Here is a 13,275-nt window from a genome sequence, read left to right on the forward strand (position 1 = left end):
TTCATCTGAAAAGTCATACATGTTTTATTTTTGTTTCCAGTTTTCATTATACACAATGCAGGTCATAATATAACTCATAAAACATCAAATATTTAAAACAGGTTTTATCATAAACGCTATAATTTTATATAAGCTTATATTATTTCATGCACCTTGTATTATGTTGTTTTCATTTCCTTTGAAAATAGCTGGAAACAAACAATATTGATAGAAGAAAGGGAGAGAACGCAATTGGTCTTGAGCTATTATCGAATAATGTAAGCAATTTTAATTTCCTTGTATTATTAGTTTCGATATAATACAAATGTGTTCTATTAACGGTTACATGATGGTAATTGGTCTTTTATGATTTAGATTTCGTTTTCTAATTTCAACCTTATTTTGTAAAGACTGACACAAGTATTAAAACTCAACATGACACCCACATTTCGCATTTCAATTTTTTTTGTTTCATGAGAATTTTTTTAAACAATTAAACAATAATTATCAAGTTCACCATAGCTTTGTCCCACTACAAATATCTTCAACATCTTATTAAACGTTTATTCGCATATTACTTAAAAACAATGTTTAATTGTTTCGAAGGATATGCACGTACTTTGTACTTTGTTAAAAGGCTTAATATTCGAAACGGTTTTAAATATTCAAAGGCATTGGTGGAGCTAATATCTATGACTAAGGGAACACACTTTATAAAATGTCTGAAATTCGTTTTAAATGTATTGTTTATTCAATTCCCAAAATATCGACGGACAAAATTATTTTTTCTACGTTCACAAAAATACATATTAATTATGTTACTTAAATATATAATGGACATACTGATCATTGCTGTTTGTGTGACATATCGTTAGTCGGTCTCGATGGAAAATAATGTTACTTCAGTTGTCCAAAAGCTGAATGGCGTTATTTTCCATTGAGACCGACGGTATGCTTGTAAAATAAACAAAACAAATTGCTTGTGTGCGGCAGAGAATAGTATACATCATTTATTTCCTTGTTCGTACTAAATGACTGTTTATGTGTCACCGAATAAGGAAGTATATTACCAACTTCCCTAGCGCTTTGCACTCTAAAAAGATTGAGTTCTCTAAACTCGATGAAAAATCGTGTATTTAAGTTAGATAATTGACACCTAGTTTTTTAATGATATTTTCTTTTTCATATACATGTATTTATAAACATAACCGACTCAGTTTTATTTTCTATGATTTAAGACATAATTAAGCGACTGAGATTTCATGTCTCTAACAAAACAGCCATAGGCGACTGAAATTTAAAATGAAATAGACATAACTGACTCAGAATTCATTCTTATAATGTAACAGACATAAGCGATTGAGATATAATATATATAATTGTACAGATTCATGCGGCGGTTCTTCAGTGAGGAAGATTTTGGTCCAGAGGGTACTGTACACCGGTACCAGGGAAAACGCCTTGGTAACCTAAAACGAAATGATACACAGTAAGGCATCTTTAGTATATCTTCAAAACGGACGTCATTACAGCTCGTGACAAAATAAGATAAGATACAATATTTTTTTATTGTGACATGGTGACATTTACAGCATTTTACACAGAGAAAATTATAGTTTTAGAAACCCGGCCATCTGGCCTATCAGTCACTTTATATAAAGTTATTATTATTTACATACACAAAATAATGAATTGAGGTCGTTTTTGAAGTGTAATTGCGAAAGGCCATCCTTCTTTTTTTATTTATAAAAAAAAAAGATTCGAATATTTCGTCCGTCTCGATTGAATATTACATACTAACAGCTTGTTAAAAGCTTGAGGCATGTCCTTTTCGAACAAGACTTGATTTGTAGACTTATTTCAAAAGTAAAAGGCATAGGCAACTAAACAGTAATATATGGCGGTGATTGTCTTCAGAAAGAACGAAACTTCAGCTGGTCAAGCTGAAGTTAAATCGAGTTTAAGGAAAATCGACGAAATACCATCGATAGTGGTACTCGTAACAAGGCTTATACCGAGCGTAAAAATTCCTACACTGCTTACAATTCATCGTGTAGGACGAGCTGACAGATACGATGTCTAGGTCAATAAAAAGGCGATGTGGTCTTGATAGAGTGCTCTTTTTCAAAAAAGTACAGAATATACTTCAATTAAGATATGTATCGTCAGTCTCGATCGATAAGGAAAGGACGTAAATCAAGCTTGTTAAGACAGATGATATATAGGACAGATACTTCCTACTGAGTTTGTTGGAATGCGATGTTATTGTTTTGTGGAGTAAACATATTAGACCGATACTCATCCTTGACCTTATTTGATTTCTCAATGTGTCTGAATTAAAGGCGGGAACAGAGGACATTTTAAGATCAAGATTAATGACATTTTTATTTCAAGCTGCGTAAATCTAGAAAGCATTGTGCATAATACAGGATGGCTAATATGTTCAATTGTTCAGTCTCCCTTTCTTACTACACATTTTTCTTTATCTAAGACACCAGGGTTGTTTAATCGAGGATAAATAGACTAATTGTTCAATGTTAAAATACATTTCGTTGGGAAATCAGAAGGTTGGCAACTTAAACTCCCTGTGGCAGTCACATTGACTCATGAACAGATATATTTCGTTTCCTAATGATATTTTTACGTTGAATACACAAACGTCCACCGATCGTGGCCAGTTGTGAAGCTCTTTGTTTTTATTATAATGAAGCTTTCATTTATGTGAAAATGCATGTGTAAACCCTTCCTCATAATGCAGACACTGAAGAAAGCCCCAGATGGACTTTATGTCAAATGTTTGCGTTATGAGGTAGGGTTACATTTAGAAATCAAAATTTCTTCATTTTGATTCAAACAAAAACTTGCGTCGAGTAACAGTCATGTTGATACTCGGAAACAAATACCTAGCTATTCTGTTTCGAGCAAACAAACACGCTCAGAATATGAAGGTTATTATTCCCACACATTGTTTGTGTATTATTTGCTGCTTCGTAAATCCTTGACATTGAAAACGTTAAGGAAAAAGAAGATACTGATGAACCAGAGTAGTTTCTCATCTCAATATGTTTTAAAATCGTCTCTGCTGCAAGACTTGAAGACGCGTCTGCAGTCAACAAAGACTTAAAAGTCAAGCATGCACATTCATTGGGAAACCCCAAAAATGTTTTTGAAGTCACATCTGCTCCAGGATCGGGTTATACTATCTAATTGATGTGTTTTGAAAAGGGAATCATACGTCTTTCTTCCAAAAACAGTTTTAACAGAGAATTTAATGCTTTGCTTTGGCAATATTAGCCGTCCAATTTTTCTCTTTTTTTCAATGAAAAGGGAGGAAAATTACCCAAATCCAAATTTTGAAAAGATAGTGCTCGCACATAAATCAACTCTTTTAAGACTAATTTATCTGCGCAGTTAAACGAATTCCATGGTTTTGTAAAACATATTATGGTTTTATTTCCAAAAATCCATTTTACGGTTTAGGAGCAATAACTCGATTATCAGGTTAAAACACATGTTTAACTGTTCAGTATTAACTCCTGCAATATTTCGCAAATAACCTAAAATTCAGGAAAAAAGTACACACTCATTTTAATCTATAAATAATAAGACATCGAATTACTGACTAAAGTTTGTTTATTTCGTTTCTTTTCTTAACATTATCTAACGAATTTTCCGAAAGCATGCACTGTTATTGTTTTAAACTTTAGTTAATGATTGTTTTATCCTTTTGTCGTTGAACAATCAAATTGCTCCAAATTATTTATATACTCACCCATCCAAGGTGGGTTCACAGTGTCCTCAAGAACATGGCCATTTGGCGCATGGAGCCGGAGTCTAATAGGTCTTTGGATCGGCCTCTGGACTCTCCCATCATTTGGGAAGTTCCAGAATCCGTCGCTCGTTCGGCTTAGCGATAACCAGACGTTATGCTGGGGCTGGAACATCTCTACGGTAGTAGATGGCATTCTGAAGAGAAAACAATTAATTAAAACAAGAGATGTGTTTGTCAGAAACACCATGTCACCTACTGCGCCGCTTTGAAGCCATATATTTGACATTTGACCTTGAAAGATTACATTGACCTTTCACCACCTAAAATATGCAGCTCTATGAGATACACATGCATGCCAAATATCAAGTTGCTATCTTCAATATTGCAAAAGTTATTGAAAAACTTTAACCAAGGTTAAAGTTTTGGGACAGAATTACAGACAGACAGACAAACAGACAGACAGACAGGCCAAAAACAATATACCCCCGATCATTCGATCAGTTGTGCTTTCTATAAGCATACGCTTCTGATACTCATTAGAATCGCGTCTGGAGACGAATCTAATGAGTTTTCGCAACATAGGTTTTTAATAATCTCAAAATTAGCTGTGAAAATACTTCCCTCGTCAAGAGCTCTGATTCTAGTACCCCATCGTCTAGTTTTCTTTTGAAATGACACAATTTCAGATTGTCGTATTGCAAAACGTGTCGCAATTTTCATTGTTGTGAATTCTAACTGATCTCGACGCAATAAAGCATTTGAAGGAACCTTTAATTCTGAGAAGATTAATGTCAAGTTATTGCAACCACAATCCAAATGCGATCCTGAAAATCTTGGGGTTTGATTGGTTACTATTTATGTAACTCGAAAATTGATTTGTATGATAGCAGAATTGATTAAAAAAACTCTTAGTTTACTCTCCGTTACTAAAATATAAAGATAAACACTTCTGCAATTATTTTTTCTAGACAAAGCTTATTTCTTGCCACCTGGATAAAAGTAAGGTTAAATAGCATTGCTTCGTAGAAACGAATTCAATGGGTATTATTCTAATTATTCTTATTCTATCACAATCTTGATTGTCGGCACTAACCTCATTGCATTTGTGACGGTTCGAAATGTGTCGAACGGTTAAGGGTTACATATCAGATGAGTTCCAGATAATCAGACAATTTCCAATTAACACTGTCGCAAAAGAAGACAATCTGACATAGTCGATTGCGGGGCTTGGGTAGTTATGTTTGGTCCTTTATCTCATTTATATGTAGAACAAATTTCCATATCAAACGATTTTCGTTAAAATTGTAAAAGATACAGGTAATGTTTAAGCAGCTGGAGTTTCACTTCTTCATATTAAGGCTTTAAATCCATCAGATTAATTAGTCATGTAAATCATTCTGAAAAGTGGAGGAGTCAAGTTCATTGAGCAGTTATTTGCAAATGTTTATTTTCTTAATTTTGTCTGCTGCAAGTCCAAAATCAGTCGTCTGTTAGTATGGCAGAGATATAGTATACGAGAGAACTGTTGAAACGGACACCCCATCCTTTACTCCATATATACTCGTTTGAATACATTTGAAGTTAAAGGCTTACGAAACCATTGCGTAAAGGGGACATTCTTGTAACATGTAATTTCTCCTTATGCCATTTTTTTTTCTTCTCAAGTTTTTAATAAAATAAATAATTGTCGCGTGCTGATGCTTTCAAGACAGACTTTTCCAATTGGGGCGCTTAGTTACTAAAACATACGGGTTAGGATAAAAGAGAACATATTTGTTACATAATCTTAAACAAAACATTCGAGTTTCCACAATACTTTCTGAAGCTGCGTAGGGATAGGAACAAAGTTATACCATCACCACTGACCTTTCGTTTCGAACCTGTAACTTGATGTACCAGTCATTGCTGCCCTCTAGCCTGTACTCTATTTTCGAGTCTCCGACCGGGCACTGAATGGCTCTGATATCGACCTTCCATCGACCATCACCATTCTCGGCAAGGTCAACCGAACCTGATATATAAACGTGGACAAAGGACCGCAGTCGAAAAAGCTTTTGAACCCATTTCCAAACGAACACATCGAGACAAAAAGAGAAATTGTTCATCGTAAGCAATGTTCCCTATTGTCAATAGGATTTCAAACGTCGTCTGCTGCAAGACACATAAATGCGTCTGCATGTACAACATAATGAAAAGTTATATATTCACAGGTAGTTTATTAATTATATCGTTTCCGTTCACCCTTCAGGCTAGTCTATCTATTCAGCAGCGAATCGTCGGTCTCGTCCGAAAGGGACGAGACTTAAGCTTGTAACAAGCTGCAATTACGTCCTCTTCGATCGAGAACGACGATTTTTTTGTAAACATTCTGCTCGATGATCGTTGTGCTTTTTATTATTTTCCTAATGCATGCGAAGAGGGAAAGTAAATGTATCTGACATTATACACTGTGGATGTATATGGCGAGGGAAATGACGCTCCCCGGTCCGACGAAACAGTCTGTAACTTTGACAAAATAAAATGTCTTTTAACGCCTTTGGTTTTGAACGCTCACTAGGAATATTTGAATAATACGTCTCGGCTTGATCAAACGTTTTAGTTCTTTTAAAAGTTAATACATAAAGATGTAAGTGTGACCAAAATGTGAGAATACGTTCCATTTCAATGTATTTTAGCTTATATATTAAGCTCAACTAAATTAAGAATAATTCAGGTTTTACAAAGGTGTACCCACCAGCATGGCATTCAGGACACACATTTATGACGTAGGCTGTGAAGGCACCTCTGATTGGTGTATTTCCAGAGCCTTGTCCACTTCCGTGAACCTGAAATTTGAAGTTGGGCGCCGTTTTGATTAATATTCTACTCAGGGTTTGGTATGGTTTAAAGTGTCCGAGAAGGAAGCGTTGGGGACCTAGGACACGACAGGGTCGAAACACAAGATCGACGGATGGGTTATATAGGCACTTGAAGTCGCTGTTCCCGGGTTCGATTGATTAGTTATTTTAATCGATGTGTGTGTTTATGAAACGCCATGTGAATGACGTTCCAAAACAGTGTACAATATACGTATATATACAGATCCAACGCGACATTTCCCACGTCTTAGAAATACTTAGAGCATGGAAATGTGCATTTACTGCTTTAATAAAACTGAAATAATGTTAAAAAGGTCATACAAACAAATTCAACAAATTAAAGTCAACTTTTATATTTTAAATAGAGTCTAGTCTATTGTCAGACTTCTGGCTAGTAAGTAACAGCTATGACGCCACAATTAAATGTCGTTTTGGGGCGAATATGACATTACACCTGCTTATCACAAACAAGACTTATTAAAACGAAACCGACAACATGCTCAACTAAAAGGCTGTAGTATGAGTTGAGATTGTAAACTTTATATAGCCAAATGTCAGTGTTCAAAGGACACATTTCGTCGTCGGCCACGCTCTCAAAAAGGCAGTAATAACTGTTTGTAATACGCTGCAGTTATGGCCTTTTCGAACAAGACGAACCGTGAACTTACCCTTACACAAAGGCCGCAGCTTGACGAGCCGAAAAACTGTGGGTTATTCAAGGCGACGAGTTTGTCCACGTGCTTGGAAACAGGCGGTAAGCCCCCATGGGGATTCAGAGAACACGCCCCTCCTTCACCTTTGCCATAGTACGTCCCCTGAAGGGATTTGCATTAAATCTTCAGTGCATACAGACACATATTTGTGTCTTGTGTCAGACAACATTTGAAAACCTTGTGACACAAAGAGAAAACGAGCGATTTCCCCTAATGTCAATATTTTCTTTCCAATGACTTATACAAAATACCTTATATAAATTGCAATCTACAATTTAATGATTCTTATATGAAGTCGTCTGCTAGTGCAATTAAGTTAACAAGTTTTCACATGCCACCGTCCCTTAAATACATATTTGAGCACAAGTCAACGAGCGTGTGCCTCGTTAAACTGAGACGTAGTACATGTCATGAATGAATTAGTTTCTAGCATGATATTGTGATGTTAGTCTATGCACATGATGACGATGGCGAAGACAAACGAGATTTCTAAATTGATTGCATTGTACACTTGGATGTGACGTGTATACCATGTGACAGTGAAAGTATAGATTTCTTTTTCATACGAAGGAATAGTCTAACAGTTTCTAGAATGTTATTAACTAGATTATTTTGGTGTAGTTTAGAATAGACTAAAAGTGGAATTATAAAGACCTTCTATGAAACATACATAATACATTAATTAATTAATACATACATTAATTAATTAATTAATGTATTAATTAATTATTTTATTTATTTATGTATTAATTAATTAATGTATGTATTAATTAATGTATTAATTAATCAATTCGTACATTCATTCATTCATATATAATCGATTTTTGGACATTTACAGTTGGATTACTTCGGGAAGAATTAGTGCTGGTATTAATGCAATATTTTAACAGTGCGCATAATAATTCTGAAATCGTGTTTCGACATTAAAAATGGACATTCTGGATAGTTTATTCGTTTGGACTAGAGATTAGTCATATCAGGTATTTTAAACTTATTTGTATTATTTGACTGATTGATAAACTTATCATTAATAAACCTAGTTATTATCACTAGTTCGTTTGTTTCTGGATTCTTAAACGGATGAAATGTAACATAAGTAGGCAATAAAGATTAGCATTTCCCGTTGTTCGAATCCTGAAGCAGACGCCATGAGATTCAAGGAAACAAAAATCCTGCAATTTGCATTAAAAGAATGATGTTGTTATGATTCTGGTCGAAAACATTTACCCACAAGGAGAATCTGCTCATGTTGAGCGAATCTTCATAGTCTCAAACATTTAATGTGTCGTGTGCTCCAACAGCGGTATATGGCGTTTGTATTAGGCAACGGATTAAGAAAACTCGTGTTGTTAATACAGTATATGGTCATACAGTTTGCGAATATCAACGTATTTTTTCCGTTTTTTTGTGGAGAAATATTTATCTAAATTGTTGTGCCAATGGTTTGTTACATGCAGTAAATGGATGAAATCTTACTTACGTCGCCATGTGACCAATGTTTGTAAAGATTAAGAACATTCCAGTCGTTAATACAGTACACGGTCACGACACTCGCGAGAATTAACGATATTTCTTTAAACAACATTGCGATCACACTGTCAACGTACGTGTACACCTAGTTGATAAATGAGGCGCATGGCCTTATTGGTTCCTTAAATAGCCCTTATCGATGACTGGGCGCAAGACTGGGCTTGTTTACATTGTACACAACAAGACCTACTATAGTCTTGCGCCAAGTCATCCTTCATTGGCCTTCAGTTTCACAGATAACGTTATATTAAGCTTGAAAGTCCTTACATTAACGTTATTTTGAAGTACTCGTTCATCGACTTATTACAACGTCATTGTTTGTTTCCTGAGTAACATCCTCAACACTCAAGATAAAAATTATTGACGTTCAATGACTAATTTATATGTCCTTGTATGTTTCCTGTAAAACATCCTTAATAATCATATCGATGACTTGGAGCAAGACCTGACTAAGTCGCATATTGAAAGTGTAAGTTGGCTCAGTTTTGCTCCAACCCATCGATTAGTCCGGTTATTTACCACCAACCTGAACAAAACAATGAGTGAGAGTTTCCCGGGTAAATATAATTACCAGGATATAGATTTCTCGAGTCATTTATAAAATGATACCTCTCAATGTGAACATCGGCCTCGAATAGGCTCATTCAGTGGTTCCAAAATGTGATCGGTCGATTATAGATTTGTTCGAATATGGGTTTACACTTTCCCTAAAACAAATGTCGTTGAGATGCAATAACATATTTACCACTTTACGTTCGATTTATGACTAAAGCGATTGCAAACTATGCAAGTTTTCATTATCACCGTCCGCTTGTTTATTCTTAACTCAACCAAATGATGTTTCCTGCTTATTAATGCTAACATGCCGACATTATGTTGGCATCTTACCATTTAAAAGCAGGATATCGTCGGCCATGATCAAAGAGGACGTAAGGGCAGCTTGTTAAAGCTGCAATTACGTCCTTTTCGATCGAGACCGACGATATGTGACCAGCTCTGGTCAGTTGGTTAAGAAAGGTTCATCGATTTAGGTCATTTTGGTGTTAACGGGCACTTGAACAGTTGAGTTGAGCATGGACAAATTTACCTGGGACCAGGGGTTGCTACTTTTTGCAACATGAGCTACGCAGGGAAACTATTCAATTTTTTAACAAAGCGATTCATTAAGAAATCGACAGTTACACTATCTTTAAAGTTCTTAAATTGCATCTGGTAGATTGTTTCACCAATGCTTTTTTGCTATTTCTTTTTAAAAAGGAAATTAATATGTTTAAATCAGTTATGTGGTAGTGAGAAATTCGCTTTACAATCAATTTTATTTATGTAAAATATGGTCAAATATCTCTGTCGGCAGTGAGTTAGATCTGAAGTACATAGTTCCCTAGCTCGACTCGTCTAATATTCTTTCTCACGTTTATAAGTATTGCGGCAAGGGTTACTTGTCATCACAAGCAGTCTATTGCTTTTAAACATGTGTACGCTCTCTTATTCAAGGAGTTTTCATCAAGTTAGAACATGCGCCATGCCGGGCAAAAAACTAGGTAACGGGGTCAAAACTAGGTCAGGGGGTCACTTAGTGTGTTTTCAACATTCATCATGATGTCCGCTCTCTATTTCAAGTACTAAATATACAATAGATAAAAATGATCAAATTAGCGGCTTTTAAATATTCTAAAATTCTTATTTGTATGTGACTATATTTCGAATAACGCATTGCAATTGAAGCTTACACTGTCTTTTTAAATTGCTACAATCTGCGTTTCATTCAATAAACAAATCCGATCGTTGATATTTTTTAATATGTTGACAGTCAACAAAAGGACATTTCATGTGACAGAAAGTGTCACTTACTAAATTTGCGAGAAAAGACAATGTTCTTTATTTGGTACAAGATGTCCAACCAGATTGCAACTGTTTCTTTCACTGTATAAGTCATGCAGTGTCAAGAAATGTTTATAATTCTCAAATGTTTCGAAATCTGATCTGCCAAAGAATTGTCAATGCTTGGGAATATTGGCAGAATAAGGTACACATGAATCATGAGCATGCAATGTAATTAGATATATACAAAACTTGTATGCTGGATAGTAATTGGTGAGCACATGCGTCTGAAATTGAGGCAGCCTGTTATTTACTAAAGATTGTCATCAAGGTATATTAAAAGGTATATTTAAAGGGCGTTAATCAAAACGGCCAACACACCTACACATTGGTTACATATCTAACACATTCAAATGAAAACAATCAAATTTCTTTGCTGCTGGAAAATGATAATTTCAAAGTATTGTACCGTCTCGTAAATATTCAAAATTCAACGGAATCCACTGAAAACTCAAACAAGACAATAAATAACAGTAATTTGAGTACAACGGAAACAAATGTCTCCCAAACCGCTACACACTCGACCAGGTCCGAGGCGTCTCCTTTTCAGGACCATGCTTACTCAATGCCTGCCACTAACTCTCATGTTTATAAAGAACATCCTTATGCACAATTAAATCATGCATCATCACATCGCACTGATTCATGTAGTGGAACGCCCGATAGTAATCAAAGTAGTACAGCTTTTGGTGACCGTATAAAAGTTACATATGTAGAACATCCTTACGCGGAAATGAATCAAGCATCATTTAGTGGCCCGCAAATAAATAAAATAAAAGATCTTGATGAATCATCCTTCTAAAACCACTGAAAATTAAAAAACCAGAAACCCAGTCCAATTCAGTCTGACAATTTGCATTTTATTCGTAAAAAGTTCAGGATTTCGTGCGATGTAGATTCACTATCGGATATAGATCCAAATGAAAAGAGAAGAATATTTTATAAGATAAAGAAGAAAAAAAAGTATATACTGACATCAATTACATTCCAAATCCTCCGTCTTTGTCTAATGACAAGCAGTTCAACAAAGCTATGGATTCCATTTACTCTTTTGAGCTTCGACAAATGTCGTATTAAATACCTCATTGTAAAATTTGTAACGAGAGTCGAATTGAAATGCAAATGTCAAAACACGGTGATACATGCAAACGATGCCACCCTGACAAAAATGAAGTAAACATGTTTTGATCTGAAAATGTAATGGATCCTAAACCCCAGCCTCTTGAACTTCAAAAGTTGACAGCTATTGAACAGCAACTTATATGTAGAATTCCATCATGCATTAATGTTCACATGCTCAAGCATGGTGTTATTGCTTCTAGTGGCCACTGTGTAACATTTCCAAAAGCGATCAATGAACCAGCCCAAATATTTCCAAGACTGCCCAATGCAATCAGTACGCTTAAAGGGGCCTTTTCACGTTAGGGGTAAATTGACAAAATTGAAAAAAAGTTGTTTTAGATTCGCTAATTTTCGTTTTAGTTACACTATTTGTGAGGAAACAGTAATACTGAACATTTTACCATGATCTAAAATAGCCATTATATGCATCTTTTGACGATTTAAAAACCCGAAAATTATAAAGCGTTTCAACTCGAAACGGATAAATAATTTGGAGAGCTCTTTTGTTGTCGTTATATTTTGTGAAACTACAAAGTTTGCTTGTATAAAGTATAAAATGCATCTTGAATTGTATTCGAAAGAATGGCCGAGTGGTCTTAGTGGTATTATTTTTACTCCAGGACCCCAGGGGTCAGTGGTTCGAGCCCTGCTGATGGTTACCTTTTTTTCTTTTCTTCAAATTTTATTATTGATTTTTTTACTGGAGCTTTTTGTATCCAACGTTTACATATATCAATATAAAACATTAAATGACAAACTTCAAAACATGCCAAATTCTGTGAAAAGGACCCTTTAAAATAAGAAAGTTAGGTTTAAAACATTCCAGAAAAGAATTCAGGGTGCAAAGGAAAAAATACAATCTGCCCTTGAATGGCTAAAATTAAATATGTGAGCTTTTGAACTGAAAATATACTGTTCTTAATCATACAAAATTTCAATTAAATGTAATTCTTTGTAAAATTTTCCTAAGCAATGTAATCATGCCATTATACAGCATCTCAGTTTATCTATATATTTTAAAAAGAAGGGTTGTCTTAAGTTACCGACAGAATACAAAATCGATCATATATTAATTTAATGAAACAACAGAATCGATGCCAAATTGAGGGAATCAACTGTATAATAATAATATATCATATCCTGATAATTTATAACATAACATAATGTACACATTTGCATACCAGTATATTTATAATATACCGAAGAAATAACCATTCATAATTCATCATTTATCATTAATTTCATGCTTCATGTTACTCGTGTTGGTGTGTTCCTTATAAGTTATAACGAATTAATAAAATTTATGCGCACATTTAGAGGCACACAGGGTTATTTTAAAACGCGCAACGAACAAATTATGTTATCAATACGTATCTAATATCGTTGCAGAGTAAAATATCCATACGATTCAACTAATTAC

General features: G+C 34.7%; 1 protein-coding gene and 1 long non-coding RNA gene across 2 annotated transcripts in view; one reads left to right on the forward strand and one right to left on the reverse strand.

Moving 5' to 3' along the window:
• LOC127882416 (expansin-YoaJ-like) lies at window positions 1-9,098 on the reverse strand. The gene is made up of 6 exons (XM_052431048.1): window positions 8,803-9,098; window positions 7,278-7,424; window positions 6,486-6,576; window positions 5,618-5,762; window positions 3,752-3,945; window positions 1-1,448 (listed from the first exon to the last, which is right to left on the reverse strand). The coding sequence occupies exons 1-6, from the start codon at window positions 8,905-8,907 to the stop codon at window positions 1,384-1,386; spliced, it is 747 nt and encodes a 248-aa protein (XP_052287008.1). The 5' UTR covers window positions 8,908-9,098; the 3' UTR covers window positions 1-1,383.
• LOC127882417 (uncharacterized) overlaps window positions 7,759-13,275 on the forward strand; it is a 21,342-nt gene continuing 15,825 nt past the window's right edge. Inside the window, exons 1-2 of the long non-coding RNA XR_008050529.1 lie at window positions 7,759-7,867; window positions 8,161-8,302. This is a non-coding gene — a long non-coding RNA (uncharacterized LOC127882417). The remainder of the gene's footprint in view (window positions 7,868-8,160; window positions 8,303-13,275) is intronic.

This window comes from Dreissena polymorpha, chromosome 5 (genome assembly GCF_020536995.1).
Source record: "Dreissena polymorpha isolate Duluth1 chromosome 5, UMN_Dpol_1.0, whole genome shotgun sequence".
In the NCBI taxonomy this organism is placed as follows: Eukaryota; Metazoa; Mollusca; class Bivalvia; order Myida; family Dreissenidae; genus Dreissena; species Dreissena polymorpha.